This window comes from Poecilia reticulata, linkage group LG13 (assembly GCF_000633615.1).
Source record: "Poecilia reticulata strain Guanapo linkage group LG13, Guppy_female_1.0+MT, whole genome shotgun sequence".
Taxonomy (NCBI): domain Eukaryota; kingdom Metazoa; phylum Chordata; class Actinopteri; order Cyprinodontiformes; family Poeciliidae; genus Poecilia; species Poecilia reticulata.
Window position 1 is genome coordinate 29889549 of NC_024343.1, and position 12837 is coordinate 29902385.

The 12837-nt window shown below is 40.3% G+C and overlaps 2 protein-coding genes across 3 annotated transcripts; one reads left to right on the forward strand and one right to left on the reverse strand.

Moving 5' to 3' along the window:
- Positions 1 to 2543: 2543 nt before the first annotated feature.
- Positions 2544 to 6128, reverse strand: nup88 (nucleoporin 88). Its single transcript, XM_008426459.2, has 2 exons — positions 4473 to 6128; positions 2544 to 3750 (listed from the first exon to the last, which is right to left on the reverse strand). The coding sequence occupies exons 1-2, from the start codon at positions 6117 to 6119 to the stop codon at positions 3235 to 3237; spliced, it is 2163 nt and encodes a 720-aa protein (XP_008424681.1). The 5' UTR covers positions 6120 to 6128; the 3' UTR covers positions 2544 to 3234.
- psmd8 (proteasome 26S subunit, non-ATPase 8) lies at positions 6116 to 12254 on the forward strand. 2 transcript variants are annotated; one of them, XM_008426458.2, is made up of 8 exons: positions 6116 to 6198; positions 6978 to 7089; positions 7866 to 7938; positions 8029 to 8131; positions 8234 to 8399; positions 9959 to 10059; positions 11467 to 11578; positions 11741 to 12254. In XM_008426458.2, exons 2-8 carry the CDS (start codon positions 6985 to 6987, stop codon positions 11876 to 11878), a joined length of 798 nt encoding a protein of 265 aa, XP_008424680.1. In that variant the 5' UTR covers positions 6116 to 6198; positions 6978 to 6984; the 3' UTR covers positions 11879 to 12254. The 2 variants fall into 2 exon arrangements, with proteins under 2 accessions (XP_008424680.1, XP_017163872.1); XM_017308383.1 differs by having other exon boundaries at positions 11745 to 12254.
- Positions 12255 to 12837: the final 583 nt, after the last annotated feature.

A 12837-nucleotide genomic window follows, 5' to 3' on the forward strand; every position in this document is an offset into this window, starting at 1 on the left:
TTGGTATTTTGTTTGGTCAAAATTTAATTGGAGATATCTTAATTTATTATGTTTATAGTCATAAAACAATGTCAGATATCTGGATTGTAAGTGCACTGTAAACCTAGTCTAGTGCAACTATATTAGTACAGTTGATATAAGACAAAACTAACTCATAGGTGACTTTTCAGAAAGTTAAAGGAGCTTGTTTATTAATGATTGTTTATTATTAGATTTCTTTATTTTTATGTAAGCAATTTTTTCTGTATTCTAAGTGAAATAATCTACAAGTGGAAGTACAACTTTTAAAAATAATCAATATTTATTTAAAATAAGCTCCTCTATCTTGCTGAAGAGTTATTTTTAAGCTAGTTTTGGCTCATGCCAACAGATTTTGTGTTTTTGCAGTATGAGGAAACAGATTTTATGTTATAACAGCTTGCCATAATGTGAGGCCTCTACCTCCCTCTCTCATACTGTATTAGTTCAACCTCATCTCAGCTAAGTTTTGCTCTAATGCTTTTACAGTAATGACTGGCCGTCTTGGTTTTTGGGTTTAAACTTCGTAACTATGAGCGACCAGACGAGAATCCCGCGGAAAACCACGAGGATTTCCGAGGTTTCCTAATGACGCTCCACTCCTGCGTGGAAACAAGCTCAAATGAGAAACAGAGGCAACCCAGCGCTTTCCTCCGTTTGCTCTCTGGCTTACAGTGACTCACATGTGAAGAATGTGGTGGGCCGGTCCTGAGAGTTATTAATATCTCCTTTCCTAGGGTCCGCTAGCTCCCACTGTACCTTTATGAAAGATTTCCCTATTTGAAAGGTCTGAGTGGAAGAACGTCACACCCTCCACTGTATGTTTTGAGAAGGAAAATCTGAGCTAATGTGCAAAACAAGATAAAATCCAGCAGAAACGAACCTTATATGGTCACAAACTCCGCTTATTTGTGTATTTTAAGCGTGTTTAGAAAGCAGAGTGAAGGAAAATCTCTGGGGCAGTTCGAACAATGCCTGACTGAAAAGAGTCATCTGGGCATCAACACTGCAGCAACAGAGGGAGAAACAGGTTTGCAGCAGATGACCCCAACAGCAGAGCTTACTCAACAAAACCGGGGTCTCCGCTCGTACGTCACGCAGCAGCGGACATGCGGGGGATTCCTCAAAGCTGAGGTGGGAGCAGAGCGGCGGCCATCTTCTGCGGGGAAGGAGCGACATCTGGTGGAGGAAGGTTTTCCTTTTCATACATTTCAACGAGTTTTCACCAGAAAATGAAGTCAAAGTGCGGGCCGGGGGCCATTTGCGGCCACAGGACTGATTGTGTGTGGTCCTTGATTTCAGGATAACAAAATAAATTTAGGCAAAATGATCACAAACAAGTAAAATAGTCTTTTAAAATAGAAAATATTGGCTTTAACACAAAGGATTCTCTTTTTGCATTTTCTTCAGGAACTAGACTTTCACTCAAAAGGCAACTTTGTTTCACCAAAAATCTGCTTTTAATGAATTCAAAGAAAAAGTGTCATAAGTCCTGATTTTATTCATTAGAGTTGTTTAAACTTTTATATATATATATATATTTTTTTTTCGATTGATGCCTAGAAATGTAGCAAAATTATTTTTAATAAGGCAAACCTGCAGAGCCCTTTTTAAGTTTTGGATCTAGAATAATTTACACATCTCTTTCCAGTAACTACTTGCATGTTCTCCCTGTGCATGGTGGGTTTTCTCCGGGTACTCCGGTTTCCTCCCACAGTCCAAAAACATGACTGTCAGGTTAATTGGTCTCTCCAAAATGTCCCTAGGTGTGAGTGTGTGTGTGCATGGTTGTGTGTCCTGTGTGTCTCTGTGTTGCCCTGTGACAGACTGGTGACCTGTCCAGGGTGACCCCACCTCTCGCCCAGAACGTTAGCTGGAGAGGCACCAGCAACCCTCCTGACCCACTGAGGGACAAGGGTGTAAGAAAATGGATGGATGGATGGATGGTTGGATACTTTCTTTAATTTATGTACGGCCCATTTAACTGAAGTTTGGATTCCTCTGTGTTAGATATTTAATTCTGTAATGCCCCTAGATATGCTAATAATTTAGTGATTAATCTTTGATATTTTTCGACACTTTAAAGCTGCAGTGTATCATTTTTTTTGCATATCTGTTAAAACTGTCACCATGTTGTGACAGTTTAATATGAGCTGAGTTCAGAAGTAACTAGTTACATTTACTTGAGCAACCATTTTAAACAAGTATTTAGTATTTTTACTTGAGTAACTTTATTATGAAGTGTTGCTTCATTAACTTGTGTAAATTTCTGGATTCACTGAATTGTCAATAAACCTCATGGATGTGCTGCTAAATGTGCTAATGGTGGAGAAACAACTTACAGCTACAGGAAAACAGTAGAGGGGAGTAACAGCGCTAGGCTCATCTTAGCTAGTTAACACACCAGAAGGCAAAGGAGCTCCATTTTTTTCAGATTATGTCTCATAAACTGTCACTATATGGTGACAGTTTTAACAAATATGTATAAACATATTTTGTATACAAGTTACATACTGCAGCTTTAAGATTCAAGGATCTTTTATTGTCATACTAACACACATTTGCTCGTTAGTGGTACAAAATTCAGAATCTGATCCCAGATTAAGGAGTCTGATGTATAAATAAAGTACTTTATACTTTATATACATATTTACAGGATTTCCCCCAGAGTATTATAAGCCTGGCAGACCACCAGGCTTTATTTGCCTCCCACCAGGCTAATTGTCGTTTCTTAAATTATTTTTTACATAAAAAAAAAAAAACCTAGAACAACTAATTTTATTTAATCAACTTCTATATTTTATTTCCATAATTTTCTGTCAACTTCACATGTCTTAACACAGAAACAGTGAACCAGCCCAGCACCCCGACCACCAGGCTCAGATAGATTTCTGGGGGAAATCCTGCATATGTGTCTATAAACAGTCAAACCAGAAGTGGTTCACATGTTTCAGCAAGAACAGAAGAAAACTAAGAAAGTTTATTTCTTTCATTCTAAAAGTTAACAAGTCACATCAAAAATAGTAATTTTTCTTCAGTGTTAATGTATTTACATGTCTTTTTTCTGCTCTTAGTTACTGAAATGAACAAAGATGGCACACATGGTAATTAAAAAATATGTAGTTGTGAGGAAAATGGTTGTAATTTCTGGCATCGCTTTTCAACAAATGACAGAAACGTGAGTGAAACCAAAACATTGAAACATCCTGGGAGCATTTAGAAGCTGAAATGATTTTTGATGTCTTTGATTTGCTTCATCATGTCTCCGATATGCTGTCCCTGCTCCCTCAGGACGTCCTGGACCACCTTCTTCTGCTGCGCGCTGAGCGGGACGGCCTTCTTGGACGCGGACATCTCCTTGTCCACCTGCGTCTTCTGGTACTCCAGCTTGGTGTTCACCTGCCGGATGCAGTTGTCCAGGTGTTTGAGCTTGTCGCTGACGCTCTGCAGCTCCTTCTTCATGTCCTTCTCGCTGTTGGACAGGACGGGCAGCTGGCTCTGCAGGCTGCACAGAACCTTCTTCACCCGATTCATCAGCGCCTCCTGACGATACTTTGCGTCTTCGTATTTGTCGGCCAACCTCTCCGCCGCTTCCGTCAGACTCTTCCTCTCCTCCCGGCATGACGCCAGCTCCTCCACCTGCTTGACCTTCTGACCCGTCAGGAGCTTCACCCTCCTCTCCATCTCCTCGCGTGCCATGTCCTGCTTCATGATGTATTCCTCGCGGAACACCTGCATGGCAGAATCAACGTTTAACCATTGGATAAATCTGAAGGGCATAATGAGAATCATCCTGTTAAACCATCTGCGTTAAATTAAACGTCTAATCCCAAACTTTTTCCTGCAGAATAAGTGTATTTCAATACTTGGACCTACACATCACATTTTATGAATTTTGTTGGTTATGTTACTCTTTTTTTTATTAAAAGATGAATGCAGGGTTAAAATTCTCACTATACATCAGTAGAAAACTTTTTAAAGAAAACATGTACAAGATATTTTAGTTATATTTGTTTACTAAAGTATTTTACTGACTTCCTCTTATACAAGTTTGAGATTTTAATGTTGTTTTAATGCAAAATTTAATTTTTTCAACATTAGCCAAATATTAAAGATTTTCCCACATGTGTGCTACTGAAAAACATAGGCCTATATTTAAAAAAAAATCAATCACGCCTTCGTTGTTTATGCCAGTGGTAACATCCGGCTGTTGATCACGTGACTCCGATGACGCAGTTTTGCAAAATAACTATTTAAATATGGCTGAAAAAAACACCTAAACTTGCGCAAAAACTTCTCTATGGAAAAACAAGAGTTTTTCGCGAAATTTAAGTGTTTCCATTAAGCACATTTATTTTCTAATTTCCATTTGCGTAGTCTTATAGTTAATGGAGACGCAGCTACTGGTGGATGGATGCTAGCTGCCATTAAGAACCAAAGAAAAAGAAGACGACCTGCGTGGCTCTGCTGAGGAGCTGCAGACACTCCGCCGGCGGTGTGGACGCCTCCTTGTCACCAGCTTTCAGCACCATGGGGTTGTTGGAGCTCCGCGCCAGGATGCTACGGATGTGCTGCTCGAAGGAGTCGCTAGCCAGGCCGCGGAGGGGCGAGCTGGCGGAACCGGGACCCGGATCGGAGCAAAGCAGCGGCGGAGAGGGAGGGCGAATGGAGCTGAGCAGGGGCAACATGATGCACTCATAGCTGGAGGTGATGCAGATCATGGTGGCTCCCAGAGAGAGGTCAGACACGATGAGGAAGCCGCGGACCGGAGCCGAGCGGCGGCTAGGAAGCGGCCGGGTGCAGAGGATGTGCTCCACGATGCAGCGCTTCTCCGCGGCCAGCTCCTGCAGGCTGTCCTTGTCCTCCTCGTTGGACTGGAGGAACTTCTGCAGCTTGTTAAGCCAGATGAGCCCCACGCTGTGCACCCCGGCCTCGTGGGTGCAGTGGTACCGCTGCGCACACAGCGGGTCCCGGTGCAGCTTGATGGGGCAGGTGAAATCAAATTCCTGCGGCTCGTCCTCCTCCGCTGCCACTCTGAGTGTGAGCTCCAGCTCCACGCATTCAAACACGTAGAGAGCCGGAACCGTCTCCGAGCCTCGGATCCACTCCTCCTCCTCCTCACACTCCAGCACCACGCAGTGATACAGCATCCCCGTTTCCGTGGCGATCACCAGGATGCTGGGGGCGCATGGCAGGCACAAGACTGCGCATGCGTCGTAGCCGTAGTTGTCCTCCGCGGCGGGATACATGGGCAGTGGTCCGGCCGGTTTGCTCACGCTGAGGCCGGTTGCATAGCTGGTGTAACTTACGTAGGTTTCCCCGTTTTCATAGAGAATGTAGAGAGGATACACCGGTTGGTTTTTGGAGCACTGCGCCGCCAGCTGCCGCGGAGGACCGGAAGCCGAACCGAAGTCGAAGGCGACTGCAATTTCTCCCAGAGATGCGGCGTAGGAGCGAACCGGCGGGTGGAGGCTGCTGGTTTCATCCTCCGACTGCGACACGGGCAGCACTTTGGCCGGCGTGTGCGGCGACTTCAGCGCGTAGAATCGGATGGTATTGTCGGATGTGAGCAGAACCAGGTGGGGCTCGTCGGTTTCGCTCGGGTACCAAGCCGCCTGTCGCAGCTTCACCGACGGGGAGCTGGTGAAGAAGCGCTCCGCCACCGGGATGGTCTTGCAGTTTATCTCTTCCCGGCCGCCCTCGAACTCGGACCGCTTCCCCCACCGCTGAGGGAGCTCCAGAACCGAAACCCCTCTCTGGCCGACCAGCGCGACGAGGTGCTGCGTGGGGCTCAGCAGCAGCTGGCACACCTGGAACAGAGGCGGGTTGATGCACTGGAGCGTCTGGTACTTCCCGCTGCTTTCGGACTCCGCGGAGTTTAGCTGCCGCAGGTTTGTGGTGTAAAACACGCCTTCAGAGTCGTCCCATAGGAAAAAGTCTCCACCCAGACAAAACGTCAGGTTCTTGGCCGTTTCCTTCTCATTTCTCTCGGACTCCGGGTCCAGCCTCTCTCGTATCTTCTTGAAAATAGTGTGATTTGGCAAATCATTCAGCCACCGATCTGCGCAGAACGCCGCCATCTTGATCAACTGGCTGAACATTCGTCATCAGCGTCTTCTTCGTATTTCACAAGGCTCGGCAGCCATGTTTACAGCGCATTACAGCCACCTGCCGGCAGAGGTTTGTACTACAAGAAATCAAACTGACTTCCAGTTCTCCTCGAAAATCTCACAATAAAAATATGAAGAACTAACTAGTGTGACTTGTTAATAGTTCTGCCATGTAACTCATTATCACTGGCAATTACATTTACATATTTGCCATGATGCAACTTAAACACATTATATTTGAATTGTACAGTAGGATCGTCAAGAAATTATAAAAAAAATCAAACACTGTTACTGCGTGACAATGATCAAGACCCCATGTCATTTCAGAGGCAAGACCACAGAACTAAAAATATTACATGGAAATATGTATGTAGCTTTTATTTAATCAGGTATGTCTCATTGAAATTAGAAATATCTTTTTCAAGCAAGACCTGGTAGATATACTTCTGCAGAGGTGCAAATATGACAACAACGAAATAGAGTTTTGGCAATAAATGCACGCAAAAAGATAGATACAGTAAAACAGTCCTGTTTACTTATGTCTCACAAAAATAGTGTGTCTACACAATAGATGTTTGTGACTTTGACCCCCTCTGTTTATATTATATTATATTATATTATATTATATTATATTATATTATATTATATTATATTATATTATATTATATTATATTATATTATATTATATTATATTATATTATCCTGTGTAATCAACAGACCTCTCAGGTTCCCTTCCCAATATGGCGGACTGTTTTAACGTTCCGGGCTGATAGCAACCCGTCAGTTACATGCTGCCCTTGGCAACGCCTCCTAACGTATGACTGTGGCCCGGTGTCGTACATTTTGCAGACTCACCATGGCGTTGAAAGAGACAGCGGGGCTGTATGAGACTCTGAAAGCTGAGTGGAACAAGAAAAACCCGAACCTGAATAAATGTGGGGACCTTCTGAGCAAGCTGAAGGTGACAGATCTGTCTGGTTTATTTAATTTGTTTTTGTTTGAGTAAAATTGGGATTTATTTCGACACTGAAGCTGGAGCGCTATTAGCTAACATAGCTAGCATGCTAACAGTCAAGCTTAGCTTAGCAGAGGTAATGTTTTGCAGTTATTATGATTATCTACGTTTGATTCTCGTCTTATTTACTTTTGTAATAACTTTTATTTGTATTTTTACGCTAAGGCATTTTAAAAAATCGCTTTAAAATTCTAATTACAACTCGATAAACAAATGTATAATATGTTATATGAGGAGCGTCGGCATTAAAAACAATCTAATCTGCTTAAATATGGAATAGTATATTTAAAAGAAGATGTATTTATAACTTGTACAGATAATTTAAATGCTAAATTACACAAAACATAGCAATAAAAGCGTTTATACATGCATGGAACTTTTTACTGTAAAAGCTCAACCCTAAAATTAATTAATATACCTTTTGATTAAATCTGAGATTATAATAAAAAATCTGATTGTTAGAGTTATTTTTGCAGGAATTTTAAAAATTATTTTATTACTTGGTAGTTGTCTATTTACTTTTGAGTCAATTGTTTAATTTAGTCCGTTGGGTACATTTTTCTTACACTTTTTAATTCTTTGATTTTTAAAATTAGGTTTTAGTTAAAGAAAATATTACACAAATTATAATAACATGGTAACCATCCACTCAGTCAGTTGAAATATAATTTGTTTGGATAAAAACTGAAGTAAACAATCCTTTGCTTATCATTTTTTTGCAGGTTTCCCTGCTGGAGCTGAACTTTTTACCCACCAGTGGCTCTGCGATCACCAAGCAGCAGCTCATTTTAGCTAGTAAGTAAACAGAATCGTGTTGAGCTCCAGCTGTCATGGACGACACTATAGTGAAATATTAGTTTTAATCAGAACTGACTGGTGTTTCAGGGGATGTCCTTGAGATCGGAGCCCTGTGGAGCATCCTGAAGAAAGACATCCCGTCTTTTGAGCGATATATGGCTCAGCTAAAGTGTTACTACTTTGACTACAAGTAATTTCCCATGTTTTGTCTTTTACTTCCTTGTGAGAATTTATTCTGAATACTTGAGTTTCTATTGTACATATTTTGTTTTTGTTTGTCGTCATGTTTTAGGGATGAACTTCCTTCAGCCGCCTACATGCACCAGTTGCTTGGACTCAACCTGCTCTTCCTGCTCTCTCAGAACCGAGTGTCTGAGTTTCACACAGAGCTGGAGAGACTGAGCGCTCGAGACATTCAGACCAACATTTACATCAAACATCCCGTCTCCCTAGAACAGGTGGGGTCATTTATCCCTGGAAGCAGCAGGAACATAGGGATGTACTATTATTAATCACAAACTTTGAATTAAACTTTCATCTAATCTATTCTGACAAGTAGAATAACGTTTATTTTTTATTTTGATGAAAAAAAGAACAGCTTTAATTTTTTTTATTAACAAAAAGAACAGCTTAATTTTTTCTTTTATTTACAAAAAATGTTTTTAATTATTTTAGCTTTCATTTACAAAATGAACAGTTTTTCTTTTAACTAAACTGCTTTTATTTAGTTTAACAAACAATATTTATTTCTCTCTTTTTTATCTAAACAATTTATTTTTAAAAGTACAGTTTGTCTTATTCTTTTAAATAACCGTTTTTTTGTTTTTAAATAAGTTATAACTTTTTCATTTTTTTTTTTTTTTTTAATCAAGGTCTTTTTATTATTTTTTTTACATAAATCACAAACAAAAAACTGACAAAGAAACACACAACAGAAATCCCTCCCACCCCTCCCCTCCCATACCGGATCTACTGCCCCGACATGAATCCACCTTGTATTCATACATCAGTCGATATAAAGCACAGGTTTGTGTACAAAGAGCCAACATTTGATCATTACACAAAGTTATCTGCCGAAATTGTTTCTACGTAAGATATAAATGGCTGCCAAATGTCAAAGAATTTGTTAACAGATCCCCTAATAGTRTACCTGATCTTCTCCAAATGAATGTAAGACATAACTTCTCTTAGSCAGTGTCCATATACTGGAGGATGTGGATCCTTCCATYGAAGAAGAATGAGTCTTCTAGCTAGAAGAGAGCAGAAAGCCAACACAGTTCTCTGATGTTTGCTGAAGGAGGCCTCTGCTGGAGCCACCCCAAAGAGAGAGATGAGTGGTGATGGATGAACAGTTTGTCCAAATATTCCTGAAAAGGTGTCAAAGATGCCTTGCCAAACTTTTTCATTTATTTATATAAAAAACTTTTCCTTGTTTTTATTTTACAATATTTTTAAATAATTTTTATTTAAAAAAAAGATATTTCTTTCACATTTTTTCTTATATTTAAAGAGAAAAAATACAGTTTTTATTTAAATGTAAAACAATATAAATAGTGTAACATCCTCAACTAAAGCACATTTAAATGTTCTCTTCTATCCTGACACTTTAAAACGCCTCAGATGTTCCTGATGTTTGAACACAGCAGATGAAATTAATCAAAATCTGTTTGCAGCTTTTTACCAGCTGGTCGTTTTTAAGCTTTATGCAGATTCATCAGGTTCTGTAAATCTGCTACAGATTGTAATTATTCGACCTTCCTCTTCATACTGTGACACAAGCATCGCTGCATCAGCAGGTTTGGTTCATGGCCTGTTTTATTCCGTGTTTCAGTAAAATGTATTTGCTCATTTTCATGTATAATCAGGTAAAAATGTAAAAGATTTAAAGATAAACTTCAGGATCTAATGCCTGCTGTTGGTGGATGTGGTGTTTCTAAAATGTTGCTCCCTCCAGCTCCATGTCCACAACAACCCAACCTGATACGGGTAATTAATCCTTCCTCTCTTGTCGTCTCAGTACCTGATGGAGGGAAGCTACAACAAGGTTTTCCTCGCCAAAGGAAACATCCCAGCTGAGAGTTACAACTTTTTCATAGATATTCTGCTGGACACCATCCGGTAAGAATCGGATGAACCCATGAATTTGGTGACTTCCTGCATCTCTTCTTTCATTCTTAATGACTAGGTCTGACTGTTCTTCACTCAGTTACAGCTTCCACACTGAAAACTGTTGTCAGCAGTGTTCATGATGATGAACTGGAGAGAGGAAGAGCTGAGCAGTAAATTAATGGATATTATTGAAGGTTTATTTTTATGGCGCCACTTTCAGCTGCAGCCAATATTTATTTTAGTGATCAATTATTCTGAGGATTAATTGATTTATCTGCTAAAAAACACAGATTTTTCATTAGACCACTTAAGCTTTTTATACAATATTAGAAGAACAAATAAGAAAATTAACATTTTATTGCCTAAAATGCAACAACATAACATTCCCTTAGTGAGCGCTTTATTTTATTGTAATAAAAAATGAATCAGAGGCTAAAAATGACTTCTAACGTCAACATGTGAAAAGTTTAACACACATCAATGGTGTCGGGCTGATCTATCGATCATTTCTTTGGATTAATAGACTGATAATTGGATTGCAAAAGATGTTTAATAGGAGCTTTTTACAGAATCTTAACCAGGTGAAACTGAAAGTGATGAGCTCTGGCTAGAAAATATTTATAGATCAGTGGTTCTTAACCTGGGTTCGGTCGAACCCCAGGGKTTCGGTGAGTCGGTCTCAGGGGTTCGGTGGAGCCTCTGCGCGGAGGTAAAGACACTTGTTTAAAGTCGTGATGACGCACCGCTTTGCCATCACTTGCTGCAGAGGATCACGTTACATTGCTTAGCCAATCAGAGGATCACGTTACATTGCTTAGCCAATCAGAGGATCACGTTACATTGCGTAGCCAATCAGAGGATCACGTTACATTGCTTAGCCAATCAGAGGATCACGTTACATTGCGTAGCCAATCAGAGGATCACGTTACATTGCGTAGCCAATCAGAGGATCACGTTACATTGCTTAGCCAATCAGAGGATCACGTTACATTGATTAGCTAATCAGAGGATCACGTTACAATGCTTAGCCAATCAGAGGATCACGTTACATTGCTTAGCCAATCAGAGGATCACGTTGCATTGCTCAGCCAATCAGAGCTGCGGAGGAGCCCTGATTGAAGGAGCTCCACTCTCAGCATGGATTTGAACTTTTGTCTTTAATTACTTCAGCAAAGCTCACAGTTTTTACCAAAATCTATAGTCTCAATCTGCTCCTTAGGTTGGAATAAGACGGGTTTGGTGAATGCGCATATGCAACTGGGGGGTTGCTCTGATTGTAAATGGCTTTTTTTGAGTCTCTATACTCCAATTAATAGTTAATCGTTTTCTAAATTGGCTGAAAATTATTTAAATAATCGATTAATTACGATTAGTGGCTTCAGCCCTGTTGAGGTTAATGTATTTGTTCTCTTGCAGTGATGAGATTGCGGGCTGCATAGAAAAGGCCTACGAACAGATCCAGTTCAGTGAAGCAACCAGAGTTCTTTTCTTCAACTCGGCCAAAAAGATGACCGACTACGCCAAGAAGGTAAAACAAACATTTTACGTTACGGAAAAAACTCATTTAAAACTTAACATGCATCTCATTTATGTCACATTAACGAGGACAGAAAGTTCACTGTGTGTTTTCACACGCTGTGAAGAGAACGACCAGATGACCTGATGAGGTTTCTGTCCCGTTTGTCCTCAGAAAGGCTGGACTCAGAACCGGGACGGCTACTACACGTTCACCAGCCAGCAGCAGCGGACGGAGGAGGTGACCATCCCCTCCACAGAGCTGGCGCAGCAGGTCATCGAATACGCGCGACACCTGGAAATGATTGTGTAATCCGCCCCCGGGACACTCAGCCATGCAGAGACAAACACGCCGCGGCGCCAGGAAGCATCAGACCGCTTCAGACTCCAGAGCCGCCGTTCCCTCAGAGCCGACCTGCAGGTCCCTCTGTCCGTCTCTGCAAACCAAACTGAGTTTAATCTGGATTATTTTCAACATTTACCTTGGACATTTTTTGTTTTTTAAGCTTGATTAAACGCGTAGAGCTTTTTATTTTCTTCATTACTTTCAGAAATGTAATTTTTTTTGTGCCCACAACTGAAAGAAACGCCATTAAAGTTTGTTTTCTAACCAGTGATGTCACTTCCTTCCTGGACGGTTTATGACAAAATTATTTGTTTGCAATAAATTGTTCAGAAAATAATCCTTAACTATGAATTTATTTTGCTCTATTGTTTTATCATTTCTAGCTTGATTTTCTAAATTTTCCTTTGAAAAGAAATTGAACTTATTGAACTCAGAAAAGATCCTGCAGGAGATTCATAAAAGGTTTTTAACAAATTATCAGCAGAAGGTGCAAATTTCATTAGTTTTACTTTATCTGAACCATATTCACATCCACGATTCAAATATTATGATTATATATTTAGAAAACTTTGTTTGAGAAGCAGGTAGGCAGAAGAATGAACTTATTTAATTCTACCATCTTTCTTACTTTACACATTATTCTGTATCTAATGCGGAAAAGAATTAACATGTAAAAATACAGAAATAGGTTATATATATATATTTATCACAGAGAAAGGACAGAAGTCGGTTCTTTAAAGCAAACAAATCCACCAAAAACAAACCGTTGTCACGGTGACAGTCAGTTTCACTCCATTTCTACCATCAACATTGATTCTTCCACCAAATAATCACATAAAGAGGCGGTATTATTATGTTTTCTAGACACATAGTGCAGTTTTATAGCACAATCAAGTTACTATGTTAACTTGAGTTGTTATAAAAAT